General features: G+C 40.8%; 2 protein-coding genes across 3 annotated transcripts in view; both read left to right on the top strand.

The window, feature by feature from the left end:
- slc8a2b (solute carrier family 8 member 2b) overlaps nt 1-6,556 on the top strand; it is a 104,968-nt gene extending 98,412 nt beyond the window's left edge. The window contains exons 16-17 of the mRNA XM_058633831.1: nt 153-431; nt 1,684-6,556. Of these exons, the coding sequence (XP_058489814.1) occupies nt 153-431; nt 1,684-2,060 (656 nt within the window). The 3' untranslated portion in view covers nt 2,061-6,556. The remainder of the gene's footprint in view (nt 1-152; nt 432-1,683) is intronic.
- A 991-nt stretch (nt 6,557-7,547) lies between these two features.
- On the top strand, nt 7,548-15,308 carry srsf7a (serine and arginine rich splicing factor 7a). Of its 2 annotated transcripts, XR_009240903.1 has the most exons (9): nt 7,548-7,768; nt 8,926-9,165; nt 9,395-9,568; nt 9,663-9,749; nt 9,995-10,036; nt 10,278-10,322; nt 11,170-11,268; nt 12,170-12,709; nt 14,419-15,308. XR_009240903.1 is itself a non-coding variant. In XM_058634141.1 (8 exons), exons 2-8 carry the CDS (start codon nt 8,936-8,938, stop codon nt 14,468-14,470), a joined length of 729 nt encoding a protein of 242 aa, XP_058490124.1. In that variant the 5' UTR covers nt 7,550-7,768; nt 8,926-8,935; the 3' UTR covers nt 14,471-15,308. The 2 variants fall into 2 exon arrangements, 1 of the variants encoding a protein (XP_058490124.1); XM_058634141.1 differs by lacking the exon at nt 12,170-12,709 and having other exon boundaries at nt 7,550-7,768.
- Nucleotides 15,309-15,635: the final 327 nt, after the last annotated feature.

Below are 15,635 nucleotides of genomic sequence, written 5' to 3'. Positions count from 1 at the left end.
TTTAGTTTTCTGTCTCTAGTTTGACCACGTTTGAGCAGATAATGGGTTTGACAACACCTTGAACTAAATGCATTGGCTATCATTTACACACAACAGACAGCTGTTAATTTTGATGACATTATAAACATTGATTCATGTTTGTCTCCCCTCAGGTGATGGTGATGATGATGACGAGGAAGGTCGTGAGGAACGCCTTCCCTCCTGTTACGACTATGTCATGCATTTCCTCACTGTCTTCTGGAAGGTTCTGTTTGCCTGCGTCCCACCCACAGAGTACTGGAATGGCTGGGCCTGTTTCCTAGTCTCCATCAGTTCCATCGGTTTCCTCACTGCCATCATCGGAGATCTGGCATCGCACTTTGGCTGCACCGTGGGGCTCCGGGACACTGTGACCGCTGTGGTGTTTGTGGCACTGGGAACATCCATTCCAGGTGAGTAAACATCATCAAAGAAAGTGCAAACGGTCACTCAGGTGAGATATTTAGAATAAGTTAACACGCATCAATTAGTACCTCTGCATCTTTATTACACACCCGTGGTGAACGCACACAAGCAGCGGGCAGCTCTTATCTGCACCCGGGGAGCAAAGGAGGATTTCTCCTCTTGATTTCCTTATTTTGCCGTGTAATGTCTGTAAAGAACTGGAATTTTCTGCTGATGTCAATGAATCACTGGTCCTTCATTCTGTGTGATTTGACCAGTTTCTCAAAGCTTTTCATCGACCAAAACACAAAAAGTATCTATCAAATCAGGTCCATGTTTTAGAAAATACAATGTTATTGTGTATTTGGCCTGAAGGATATTTTAAAGCAGCAATTCAATTATTAAATTAAATCTAAAAATCTATTAAAGTATTTATGTTTAAAGCTTAAAGCTGTAGTATGCCACTTTTAAATTCAGAAACATTCAAACCATTTTCCACAAGAATCTCTCTCTCTCTGTTCCTATAGCAGTGTTTTGTTTTTGTGTCTGTGGTGACACAGACCGATGCATTTTACATCACAATTGTGGGGGGAAGGCAGAAGCACAACAGCTACGCTATTAAAGCAATATGGCAGTGCACTTTAGGTTAAGTAATTAACCCCAGTTCTATCAAACATGAGTGAGTCAGTGAGAATCTGAAAGAGAACAATTAGAATCTGGACTGGACTCAGTTGAGGTAAGTCTGGGGTTGTAGAGACACTGTCAGTGTTTTGGTAACAGACATTACACACTGGAACTATAAGTTTTATAATTTTCCCTTGAAACATGTTGAAAAAATGTATTCAAATCCTCTACACGTCACCTTATGATACAGTAAGAAATACAATCAGTCATTTGGACCACAATTTGCTGGCAAACCTGTTGCTAACTGATGTGCCTACGTATCTGCATGGTTCATTGTGATGATGCCACTCCTGGTGTCTATATCTGTACCACGTTTCTGTATAGTCCAAGTTTAAGTGTAAGCACCAAAGCATTTCCATTCACTGAATTATTTTATGTTATTACAAGGTGGCTTTTGTTATGTTTAATGATATAATGTATTGTTCAATTGATTTGCAAGGAAAATTCACATCCCACTCTGAGACACATGTGTTTGTGTATTCTATGTTAAGGACAATATTCTTGCCTCATCTTGCAGCGCCATCTGTTCCCCTTGAATCTATGATTTACTCTTTCCATCTCTTTTTATCATCCCAGACACCTTTGCAAGCAAAGTGGCCGCCATGCAGGACCAACACGCTGACGCATCTGTGGGAAACGTCACCGGAAGCAATGCTGTCAACGTTTTCCTCGGGATCGGCGTGGCCTGGACTGTGGCCGCCGTCTACTGGAAAATCAAGGGGAAGGAGTTCAAGGTCGACCCGGGATCACTGGCTTTCTCCGTCACACTCTTCACCATCTTCGCTTTCATCGCCATGGGCGTGCTTATGTTCAGACGCCGACCCTCCATTGGCGGAGAGCTGGGCGGCCCGAGGTCGTCCCGTATCCTGACCACCATGCTGTTTTTTGGCCTGTGGTTCCTCTACATCCTTTTCTCCAGCCTGGAGGCCTACTGCCACATCAGCGGCTTTTAAACAGGAGATGGCGAAAGGTTCTAGAAGAATATTGCACAAAAAAAGGACACATATACGTTTACACTAAGTCCATCCAACAACATGAAACACGTGTAGGGTTCATCTGTTTGATAGGGCTCATTACAGCCTGGAGATGTCCTGCTCTTTGTTGCAGGGATACTCAAAAACTTCAGATACATGTACACATGCACGCAAACACACACACACAAACACACTTTATATGTACAGATGTAGGAAGATCTTAACAAATACATGCACAACTAATGACAAGATAAAGGGCGAGAGGAAGTGTTTGTGAAGGGCTGAGAGAGGGGTGAGACGAGAAGCTACTGGATGATAGAGAGACAGTGGCTGTGAGGTTGCAGAGTGGAAGAGAGGCTCGGCCTCTAGAGTGATGTAGGTTTAATTTGGATCCGAGCGAAGGGAACAGAAGGACAGGTCTGTTAGTGTTAAAATGGAACAGGAACCTGTGAACACACTGAGGACAAACACCACCGTGTACCTCCTGCCTCTCGTCTTTATCACCACAGCACCACGTTTCCTCCCTGAGGAGGTGGAAGAAGGAGTCGAATGTTTACAATAACAATAACATTGCGTTTGCTAACTTACATGAGATCTTATAAAGTGGTGATGCTTGTCTAGTTGTACAGACGTAGACAGTTGCTGTAAATAGTTAAAAAAAAAAAAGTTTACATATAGTGTGTAGTGTTTTCAGTGGATGAATAGCTGTGCCTACAGCTGCGAGAAACAAAACAGAGGGTGGAAATGAATGAACCCCCTGAGATTGAGAAGCTGCTTTCCTCTCTCAGAATCAGAAAGAAAAATCAACCACTAGATTTCTGTTCCTTCTTCTCTTTTTCAATGTTTTTTAATGCACAGACCAGATCACAAACATTAGAAAGGGGAAGAAGACAGAATGATAAACGGACTAAAAAAATGCTAAATGTTAAAACAAATGTTTTTTAAAGAGTCAAATGTCATTCAGATGTGTCTCTTAGTGCTTTGTGCATCAGACTGAAGGATAATCTTTTTGCATGTGTAGGCACATAATAATTCGCACATACTGTATACTAAAGGGAATGAATGACATCCCTGCATAAGTCTCATTAAGAAACGATTAGCTCGCTGTGTGTGTGTGAAACCCTGGACCGAGGTCCAGTCATCAATCGTCACAGTGTCACAGTGCTTGTGACAGACTAATCCATTCATGTGGCATGTATGCTGACAGACTAACCCTCTATCTGCAGTGACGGCAGCACAACATGCATGAACGGTCGAACAAGACTCAACAGTGTTAGTTTATGTTAAGTCTCCTTATAACCAATGATTAGAATATTGATCAGGACACTGGATTCTGCTTCAAAACAGCTCCCATACAATGCCTTAAGGAAACCTCTCAAGTAGTATTCAAACTGTCCAGGCTGTATTTCGTTTTAATGTATGTGTGTTGTGTTTCGACAAACTGTGCGATGTGACACTGGATGTCTCTTGTCCCTTTATGTCCTCCAGCTATGCTCAGCATGTTAGTTCAAACAGGAGAGACTTAAACTCAAACATTTTAGCCATGCATTGTGCAGAAAAGTAACACGATAGTAATTTAATGATATTTGCACTTAGACCGAGGTCAAGCTAAGAGGGGAACTAGAGCATGACTGATTAGTGAGTCCACAATAAATGACAATGATGCTAAAACCTCCTTAAAGATCTAGTTTGTAGACTTTGGGGAGGGTCTATCAACACTGCACACGCTACATACCCACAGTGGAAATTCCACAACAGTCCTAGTCACTGGTCCTTTAATAAATTTATGATCAGCTAAGTACAAGAGACTGCTTGATCAGAAGCCATCTAAGGAGACCCCGTGCCAACCGGTTGCTGCCATAAGTGTCATCATTTCAAAAAGAGACAGAAGGTGTATGCACATGCAATTTCAACACTGGCTGCTGGGCAGGACCAACAAAACCACAAGTAGCAAAAAAAATGTCTGCACACCAGTTGTTGCTCTCCAATAATTTCAAAAAGAGACAGTTGTGGGTGAGATTGTGTTGTTTGAAGTAATTAGATTAATTTTTAGCAGCAGAAAAATAAGATGATTGTCAGTTCACCACTAACAAGATGTAGTTTTGCCAGAACAGCTTCTGACAACTATTAATACACAAATATAAAACAATATCACCTTCCATTTGTGCGTTGGTCTTATGTGTTTCCGCAGTTGGTGGTCTAGGGCCCCACCCAGGTCCCTTTTGCCTTGGGCCCCCAAAATTCCTTGGATTGCCCCTGCTCTGTGCTAACACAGTAAATTTACTGGTGCCCAAACAAACGGCAGATCAGAGAAAACCACTGAATCACAGCAAGCCGGATCCCCTCTGATTTACTGTGACATCTACACAGCGACGTTTATGGCTGAAAAGTCAGAGCATGAAAAATGTCCAACTGTGCGATATGTTAAATATTAGCAGGAACCTTTTATACACAAGGGAGATTCATCATGTCGTCTTAATCTAATATCCACTGCCTGACATCAGCCACGGTAATACATCTTTCTTCACCCACAAATGAAAAGTGCTACACAAGTGGAAATTGTTACTGTTATTCTGCTTGATAATATCAGAAAGATTAGAGTCGTACACCCGTAACTGACTATTCTTTGTAGACTTTCTAAAGCCAGTTTTGTATCTTTTCCTTACCGATAAAGCTGGGGTACTTTTTTGTACTTCTAAACAATGTTTAGAGTCGTATCACTGTGTTGAGTCGCTGTTGTAGATCACATCATACTGAAATTTGATGGATTAGATTTTGATATATTTTCCACAGAGAAATTTCCCCTTTGAACTGCTCAAACAATGTACTGCATCATAATCTCATCGCATTTAGCCGAAGACTGTTTGTGTCTGTGTTACTAATGTATATTTCTTCTCATGAGACTATTTAGATGTTTATTTATTTATTCACAAGAAGATTATTTATCCAAGGATAAGCTGTTCCGCAGGTCCTTGATGCTTTGGAGACTCAATCAAGGAGTGTGGTTTTAATGTGCAATACAGGCAAAAAAAAAAAAAAAAAAAGAATCTAACACGTCTTATGTCTTATTTCATTTGTGGCTTTGACAAGAGGTCAGTTAAAGGAATAGTTTTGGGTTTTTGAAGTTGTAGCCACACTTTCAAAAAAACTTGAACCGTCCCTTTAACACGGTTATTTTTGCTGCAGTGTTTGTTGTCACCCTCCATCAATGTACATTTCTTAATCCAGCCCTGAAGGAGGAGGGTTGAGTGTAAGTAGCATGTTTACATGAAGAAACAGTGTGGAACATCGACAGTGTGATTGTCAGTCTTGGGTTGAGCTAAATGTGTTGTAGATAGTGATGGAAGAGGTGAGTGAGGTCGTAACAACAGAAGTCGACTCACTGAACCACCGAGATTTCTCAACACACACTTTGATACACACACACACACATCTCTGCTGAACTCGTGTGGCATCAGTGACTGGGTTAACAGTGATCAGGATGAATCAGATCTGATCATGATTCCAGCTTCAGTCCTGCAAAAATGTGACCCACGTGTGGCTCAGCACCCAGAAACTGTACTGTCTACAATGTTCCGTGTTTCCATGAACTTCTGTACTAACTTGTCAGGCTTTGGCCTTTGCTGTTCTGTAGCTAGATGTGATGCCTCCCCCCAAACTAGACTCTCTCACCCCTCTGTCCTTCCCTCCCTTCCCCATGTGTTTCTGTGTTTGCCTTCCCCCCATATTCCTCTGCAGATGCATGATGAGTCTCTGTGTACGTGTGTTAGCAGCATGGTCTACTGTGATGGACACCTATAGGCTCTTTTTATCAGGTTGATTCCCCCACAATCCCAAACACTGGAGGAGCTTTATGAAACAGAATGAGCAGGTGGCACACATACGCAGACACAAGTCTACATTTACACTGAACAGAAACACACACTCTCTCTCTCTCTCACACACACACACACACACAGAAAACATTTATGGAATCAGTGTCTGCTGCATATTCCTTCTTACCTCGGTGATCTGTAATAAAGAGAGTCCACTTTGTTGTGTCAAGGCTACGTCAGGTAGTCATTCTTTCTGTTTGTTGTACAATATTTCTGTGTCTGTGTTGGTGCCCCCCCTCCCCCCTTCTCCCCCCTCTGCCCACTCCAGGTCTTGCTCTTCTATGTGTCTCTTTGTGAACTTTTTCCCTGTGATGAAGAAAAAAAAAAGCTTTCTGCCTGAAACTTTGTAGGGAAATAATGATTGAAGTTACTACAATATCATGTAATAGTCATAAACATTTATTCAATGCTGTAATAAATTATTAACGGAAGATATAAAAGTTTTTTTTTAATGAAATATGGAAAAAGAACCTTATAGAAAAAAGTAACAACTTGTTTTTGAGAACATGGCATGTGATGTAATGTGTTACTGAAAGAAAATGAAGGTCTTTAAGCAAGTGACGTTGACCTTATTTGAATATAGTTTATTTATTTTCAACACGTTTGCGTTGTCCGAGTTGTTATTTCCGCACCAAACACAGGGCTCATAGAGTCAACACTGCACTTTTTATTGATTTCTGTCAAGAAAAATGTATGGGAAACTACAAATTAAACCTTTTTTTACTTAGATACTTTTTTATCTTAGATATTTACTTAGATTTATCCAGCCTATACTACACTAAGACTTATTGTAAATAAAGTTATTCCGTTGACTTGAATTGATTTGCATTCAGTGAGGCATACTCAGAATCCTCATTTGGAAATTCACACAATCTACTGTATGTACATGTTTACGTTCACATTGATTAACTTGTTAAAGGTTGTGTTCATTTGCATCTGCATGACAAGAAGTTTCAATTGTAAAAAGCAAGCTTAATACATCCTGTTTTCATATAAACTCCATACATTCAATACAGTATTAGTTATAGTGTAATTTTTGCTACAGACAAAGAGATTATTAAAACAAAACAGTTGGTCAAAGTCAAGCATTTATTTTATAACAAGTGTTGTACGTTTGACCATCAGTATAATAATCAGTATTTTGTTGATACACAAACTTAAATATTTTAGTGAAATTGATCTCCAATAATGTTAGCTACTTTAAAAGTGACATAAGTGAAGTTGTTGCCTGATTTTATCTCTAGTCAGGACACACATGTTACTTTCAGATATCACACTTCATGCATTAAAGGCAGGGCAACCTGGACAAGTTATATGTCAAAAAGTGCTGTTCAATAGTGTACTGAGTGATGTGACTTTTCAATTGATAGTTTATGATTAATCTAACTGTCTATGGAACCACATACTGTGTTGCAATAGATAAATGATCCAAAGTTAAAACAAGACAAGAAAAAATACTTTTCGGGTTTACCTGGTATTTTAATACATATTACAGTTTTTACAAAATCACAATTTGAGTTTTATTATAGTGGAGCGATCTTTATTTCGAAAGGATTCACCGGAAGTTCATTTGTGCGCAGATGTGGAAGTCACGCGGATACATCCCGGAGTAGCATTTCGTTGCTGGTGGCTAACCCCGGTCACCCGCGGGACGCACGTTGGGAGATTTGCTATTTTGGTGGTTTAATGTTGGTTAATTTGCTAAAGGGCGTTGTTAAAGGTTAGTTAAAACCCCGGGTTTCTGTTTGAGGGGACCAGAGCTTCACTGGCGCTTGGAGCGGCGTCACAAATCAACAGAACAGCGGAAGAAAGGTAACGCGCTAACGCGTGCAGACGCCATTGTTTATGAGCGGGTTAGCAGCGAGGCCTGAGGCTAATCCACGGATTTGACCGCCTGTTGCTCACAGATGAAATCTATATTATCATAATGTTGACTTGCATAGTTGTTTATGTGAGTATCCACGTACATTCATGCGATTAATTTAAACGACAATTTAACAGAAATTGCCTATTGGTCTTGTGCTGGTAACCGATACGAACCTGTGCACACACGTTTAGCAGGAGAGACGACATTTTAATGTGAAACATAGCGTATATGGTTTGCTTGACACGAAACTAATAATGATACCGTGAAAACCGCCAATACCAGAAAGGCAGCAAACAAGCAGGAGGAGCCATGTGCCCTCGCTGGCCCCTCAGAGGCTGCAGTTTCGGTAGGTTTGCCAACAAAGTTAATGCATAACCAAATTCTGATTAAATGCTTAGCGTCGTAATGTTACGGGTGAGTGTATTGCACCAGTACAAAACAGGTTCAGTTGTACGCTGGAAGCAAACATTCAGATAAAAATGTGATATAAGAAATTACGAAGTAACAGCGAAATGCTGATACTGTTTTAAGGAATGACAAATCTAGTCAAATGGTGATCAAAATAAAGGTAAATTAAATGAAGATAAGTTGGTATAAATTATTATACAAGTAATTAGAATAAAAGTGCGATGGAAATCAACTGTATTATGTTGGGGTTGAGAGGAACTTAGTTTAATAATATGAAACAGCCTAACATGTAAACACGTGTAGTTGAGCTGCTGAGTTGTCTTTAATGTTTTCTCTCATCGTTTGCTATTGAAGAATACCTTTTATCTTTAATGTTGCTGGTAATACCCTGAATGGGCTGTACCTTTTCATTTATGAATTGTTGAAATCCCCACTCGCCCTTTCCCTCTAATAGTCACTCATTTTAAACCACATTGTAAAGGTAATTGTTGAGTTGCTGATTTTATTCAGCAGCTCTAACTCAGACACTCTCTAGAATTAATTTCTGAAACATCTTATGAACTCCATATGGTCTGGATTTGGTTTTAGAATATATTTACTTGTAAGGTGTGTGCGATTGTATCATTCAGGTTCAGAGAAAGTATCTGTATTTGAACGTACATGCTTGATATCTATGTTCCCTTTATCCCATCAGGTACGGAGATATGTCCTCCTCCCACTACTCCTCTTCACGTAGCTCATCACGAGCCACTGACTGTAAAGTCTATGTGGGGGACCTGGGCAATGGTGCTGCCAAGGGAGAGCTGGAGCGAGCATTCAGTTATTATGGTCCACTGAGAAGTGTTTGGGTGGCGAGGAACCCACCTGGCTTTGCTTTTGTGGAGTTTGAGGACCCCAGAGATGCAGAAGATGCTGTGAAAGGCATGGATGGAAAGTGAGTCGCCATATTTCCAATACTAGATGTTTTTGTGTTAACATGTAATAAAAGAAAAAAAACATACGCAAGTATGCCAACAAAACACTGTTGTGGGGCTTCATACCTCTGTGCTAGGCTTTATTGTCTGAATTAAACAGTAAAAAAATGTTGGACAACATTTCAACACAGATGTACTCTGGTGGCTTAGATTAATACTGCCATCTTATTTATTTTATTTATTTTTAAGGGTCCTTTGTGGCTCCCGTGTTCGTGTGGAGTTGTCAACGGGCCTCTCCAGGAAAGGCCGTGGGCGCCCCAGCCGACGCCAGTTTGACCCCAATGATCGTTGTTATCAGTGTGGAGACCGAGGCCATTACGCATACGACTGCTACCGCTTCAGCAAGAGAGGCCGTCGCAGCAGGTGACATTTGTTGCTCCGATGCAAACCGTTTTCGCCATCCTGTTGCCATCAGTGAAAGACAGACATTAATAGATTTTCTATCTTTCCATTCCAGGTCCCGCTCTCATTCACGCTCTCGCTCCAGATCTAGGTCCCGTGGGCGTCGTTATCACTCTCACTCCCGCAGCCGTAGCCACAGCAGGTAAGTTGGTATCAAAACAGTCTTGTCAGTTATGAAACTGTAACAGGAAATGTTCATACTTTTGTTTGTAATGCTGGTTGGGTTGTTGAAAATGACTCATAGTCTAATTTCCGAAGAAACATTTAAAAGCAACTGTCCTTCAAAAAAAGGATTTTATTATCAGCTGTTTGTCAGTGTTTATTCTGCAGATGACAATAATTGAGCTTTGTGTTTGTTCTGTTTGTCATTTTCTGTCTCTCCCTCAGGAGCCGTCGCAGATCTCCATCTTACTCCCGACGCAGGAGCAGGTGAGACCATAGCTTGTTGATCTATTGTTTGCCATTTTTTTCTCAGCTTTTGTTGTTGGCAAGGTATGTTTTTTTTCCCTTCTGCTGAGACAAATGCTTTTGGGTCAGTTAATTATTAACCACCTCTGGGATCAATTAAGTACACCTTCTGAGCTTGGGTAATGTCTTTTGCCCCCCTCTGGTGTGTATATAGTTTCCACCACAGCTGTAATTAAAAACATTTTATATTCTGTAACATTAGGTCTGGCTCTCCAGCCCGTTCCAAGTCCAGGACTTCTGTGAGAAGGTGGGTTGTGTTTAATGATACATCATTACAGTTTGCACTTAGAATGCAGTGATGTTGCAAACGCTTCTGTCCACATGATGCGGTTATACATGTTGAGAGATAATACAGCATAATCATGTATATACTAAAATTATTTATGCCTTTGTTTCTGTGTGCTTGTTTGGTATTTACAAGAGTAACAAACCAGTTTATAATTACTGTATTTACAGTATGTCACGATATGTTACATTACATGTCATTTAGCAGACGCTTTTATCCAAAGCGACTTAAAATGGAATTGAGTACAATCAGCCAGGGGTGGAGTCGACTATGACCATGATGTCTTTCGCACACATGGTACCAGTCTTAACCACTGAGCCACTCCACCCCCTATGTCTTCAGAGTCACTGTTTTCAGGACATTGAGTACATTTCAGTACATTTTTATTTATATTTTTGGATTTATATGGAAGTATCACTGTCACATTCAGCAAGTCATTGCAAACAAACATGGAGGATATTTTTTTTAATGAAAATTATTTTCATCTGTGACTGAGGTGTCAATGCAAAGAAATTTCCCCTGAGGTGTTTTGAAATTGCTTCATCACATTATGCTGCTGTGGGTCATAGTGGGTGATTGAAGAGCTGCCGCACTAACACTGCTGTCTCCATTAATCATCTGATACTTCATCTGATAATAGGTGATGCTGTTGCCATTGTTTTTCTTTTTTTATCTGAACTTGTCAGAATATGATGTGAGGTCTTGTGGGGTTGTGGTATTTGCTTGCTTTCCCACACAAATGGCTTAACTGTATAGATATTTCATTTTATCCTTCAGTTATCTCATTTAAGGTTTTTATTTTCTGCAGCCGCTCCAGGTCTCGCTCTCGTTCTGGCTCTGCTCCCAAGAGACGCTCTTTCTCTCGATCCCGCTCACGAACTCCACCAGCCAACCACAAGAGGAGCAGGTAAATGATCCGTCTAGATGTGTCATATTCTCTGAAACTGAGTGTAGCCTGTCTAATGAATTTTTCATGCTTGGTTTTACTGAGTCATTTAGAGGTGTATAACAGAGAACATGTTCCAGTAAGGTCTAGATGGTGCATTATAGATCTTAGAAATTACAATTCAGACCACAACTACCTTTCATTCATAGATAGGGTCAGTTATTTTTTAGAGCTAGGTGCTCTACCAGAGGCAGGGAGTGACCCTCCTTTCCGTGAGATCGCCAAGCTGCCGACAAATAACTGCCGTGTGACGATGAGAAGGACGGACGGACATTGACCTCTGCATCGTCTGCACAGAGAAGACCTGCAACTCCTGCCTCATCTTCTGTATCTGCTGCTGGCCAAAAATGGAGTGAGAGGGTTAGACAACAGGGATTTGAACCCCCTGTCTGATGTAGGGAAGAAAAATGTCATCTCTCTTGTGCTCTCTTTTCCAACAATCAAAAGCTCTGCATCTTTATTTAGCACTGTAAAAACCCTGTAGCCGTTAATTGGTGCTACTCGATTTTGAAAAACAGAGTACATGAAAGATAGTCACTGCACAACCTGTAGACTGTTCAGACCCAAAGCAGCTAAAACCAATGAGATGCATTAATATACTTCTGTTTCCCTTGATTTCGCTCACTTCAGGTGTAGGTTTCATTCTAAACAATGAATTTCGGCTGACAGATCAGGGGGGAAATTACTAGATTGCTATGGTCAGTTAGAAGTGTTCAATTTCAATTCCCTATTTTGAAATTGGCTAGATGTATGAACAGTATGCAGGAAAATCTTAACTGAGGTCAGAAAGAGCGACACCGTTAGTGTAACATAAAGCATCTTTGCAGCACAGTTTTGTTTATTTTTCATATTTTCTTTAAAGCGTGTGGTGGGAGCTGAGCACTACACTGACACTGCAGCTGATCCCAGGCCCAGGGTCTGCTAGCTGGCGGTGTGTACGTCCTGCAGGAGGGTGACTAAGCGCTGAGCTGAGATCAGCCTTCGCCTGCATCTGGTGTTAGACAGCGAGACAGAGGTCAACCTACCGACCGAACCCTCCCTGCAGTGAATGGGTGATCGCCTGTTCAACCGACGCACACGCTCAGACGAGATCAGACCGCGCACACATACAGTTGTTCTACTAGAGCCAGCCAGCCAGCCAGCCAGCCTTCAGATCTACCAGAGGGCTGACCCACACAGATCAGAGTTCGACCTCTACCTTTTTAATGCATTACCTATCTACCAGACCCCCTACCTACCTACCAGAGTTCTTCAGCCTCTGACTTAGCTTCTGAAAGAGAAATGAGCTGACGAGAGATCAGTCTTCAAGAGCCTCCCAGCGCAGTGTCTCTCCAAGTTGTAGTCATCCGTCCTTTCATCCTTCGCTTCTCTGTACTTGTTGTTTCTGCCACTGTCTCCAAAGGTAACCAAAAATCAAAAAACCCTGACAAGCTCATGTTGATGAAAGAAAATGCACAGACATGTATTCTGGGAAAAGTGGTGATAATTGAGCTAAAGTTAATCAAAAAGTTGAGCCTTTAAATCCGCTCTTTTCTAATGCTAAATGACAAATATTAGGATTTACAGCTGTTTACCTACTAATCTAGTATGAAACTTCATTCCTTTACTCACCATGATATGTCTCTAGCAGGAGAAACCCACACCAATATTCATGCTTTTATTCACATTTTAACCAAATTTGGTTTCTTGTTGGGACTGAGGTGGTGCCGATTGTCATCTGCCAACAGCTTCAGCCGTCTTTGTGTTTGGAAGAGTTTAGAAAATGTTCTCTTTGCAGCATTAGGTTGTACTGAGGCCACAACGCTACAGTAATGATTGCCAACTAAAGCCCCCTTTCCACCTATGGTCACACCTCAGCACGGTTTATGTTGGTTTTCCACTACAAAATGGTATCTACTCAACGTGGGCGGAGTCATCACTACACAGCTGCATGAAACTGCTGTGACTTCATTTTACACACGATACACAAACTAGTGACCTGTAAAGCAGTTGTTTTCAGTGTAACTGAATTATTAGAATCAATTAAAATATTTTTTCAGTACTTCCTCCATGACTGGATTACAGACGCCATCTGACACAGGCACTGGACTGAAATGCATGGGCAGGGCGCCGGTCGTGGTCGCGATCAGCAATGCTGTCGCTAAATACACCAGACTCCTGTTGAGATTTTAGACATTTCTTGTAATTGTTGGAGATTAACCCACGTTTTTAGGATTACGTCTTTTTAACTGATCTATAGTTCGGCATTGTTTGGGGTGATTCTTGTGTCGGACATTTGCTGTGACTAATCGGTGGCCGACAGTCTGCAGACGTCACGCATAGTATCGCCTCAGCATGCTTGGAACCTCGCCAGAGCAGGTATTAAAATAAGCACCAGTTACTAGTCGCTAGTGGAAGCAGTGGAATCGAACCAGTGGAAACACGCCAAAGGGGTCCAGGGCTAGCTGTTGGTTAAATTCCTTGCAATTATGAAAATATAAAAATATATAAAACAATTCTGTGTTGATTGATATTTTGCAAGACAGTCATGTAACAAATGCATCATGACATGTGTCTAGCTTAAAAAAAAAAAAAAAAAAAGGCGAGTAAAAGAATGAAGTTCGATGCTGGGCAAAGCACTGTTAAGTGAGCAGCTGTTAATGCTAATGTTAGCCATGTAGCACCTTTAACGTGCATGCAGGGTGGCTGTGTGTGTGTGTGTTGTGTATATGACTGAGTGCCAGAAGGATATGTTAAGCATTTTAACAGGCTGATATCAGTGGTGAGGCTTTGTCAGACATGGTCCTTTGTGTCATACATGTTGCAGCATCCCTACTGTTTTAGGCTGTTTTTCCAATGCAGTATGTATCTTCCACTTAGTACAGTAGAAATATGTGGCTTTTTAAATATAGTGTTTTCTCTGGTTAGGGCAGAGTGGTGTATTTGAAATGGTCAATGGTCTTAATGTTAGATCTGTAGCAGTATTGTTTGCCACACACCTGTAGCAGTTAATTTTTGTTACATTAGATGAATTAAGTACTAAGCTTGTATATTATGATTTTTTTTTTTCCCTCCTGATCATTCTTCCAGCCTCCCCTGTGGCAAGCTAACACTTGTCTGTTTCTGTTTCAGTCGTTCCCGTTCAGCAACTCCCCACCGAAGCGCTACGCCAGCAGCAGTCTGAGTGATGAAGCCCATTACATGCACACAAGCTGCAAACACTCTCCCTTACAGACAGACCCTTGTCCCCCCGCATAATGTCTGCTTTCACAGCCCCACCTACAACTGGTTTTGTTTTTTTGTACTTATCTGTCAATGAAGTTTAATTTTCTCTGCACTGCACGTTCCTGCAGCCTCAGATTGTTAAAACTTTGGTCAGTTCAGCAGACAGAAATCAGTTTCTGTTGAACACGGATTGTTTTAAATGTTGTCCTGCTGCTTACACAAGTCATCTTTCTCATAAGTGTAAAACACAGAAACTGTGTGGAGGTAATACTGAATGTTGCAGTTGAGTTTTAGCAGTGGTTTTGACCTGCTGTTTAGTAATATGCAGGTGAAGATTATCCTGTTGTTGCAGGTGAGAACATTGTATTGATAAACTGCTTTTATCACTGATGCTTAAATGTGTGATCCTTGAGATTTTTTTCCCTTGAGAGAGTAGGATTTTTTTTTTTCCACTCAATATTATGATTTGTGAGTTACAATACTGTTTTTCCACTCACAGTGACATAAATTGACACTTACTGGCCTGCATGCCTTTGAATATTACGTCACATTCCTACTGTTTGTTTTTGTGCTGCACTGTCCTTTTTACAAACCCTCATCAGCTTCCCTGCTGAAATATATATATATGATTTTTTTTTTCGTGTGTAGAGATTTCATTTCTTCCTCTGACTTTGATTTTAAAATAAAACAGTGCTGAAGTTTGAGTTCTGTAAGGGCTGCTTTAACTGTTTGGTTCTGTTTCTGGCTTCTGTGGTAAGGCAGTGACAGTTTTATTTTTGAATAAACCTTCAACATACCTCAGTGTCTTTATTTTTCTCTTATAGTTTTTTTATATTAAGGTTGGATCTTGAAATGCACAAGTTATCCTGTAGGATTTCAGTAGAAATATATTTTAAATACAATTACTGAGACCAAAGTAAAGGATCATTCAAAGTAATCGAAACAAATTTGTAGACTTCTTTTTTCAAGTTAATACACTGATGACCCAAATAATAACCGTGGCTTTGAAACCGATCGAATTGCGTCAAAGCCTGTTTAGTTTGTCTGTCCTGCTATTGGCTAATATTCGAATCCTAAGGTGATTGGCGGCTGTCAGAACCTATCACAACACAAGGTGGTGCTGC

This window comes from Solea solea, chromosome 7 (genome assembly GCF_958295425.1).
Source record: "Solea solea chromosome 7, fSolSol10.1, whole genome shotgun sequence".
In the NCBI taxonomy this organism is placed as follows: domain Eukaryota; kingdom Metazoa; phylum Chordata; class Actinopteri; order Pleuronectiformes; family Soleidae; genus Solea; species Solea solea.
Note: the sequence above shows the minus strand (reverse complement) of the source record. Positions and strands in the feature narration are given on the sequence as shown.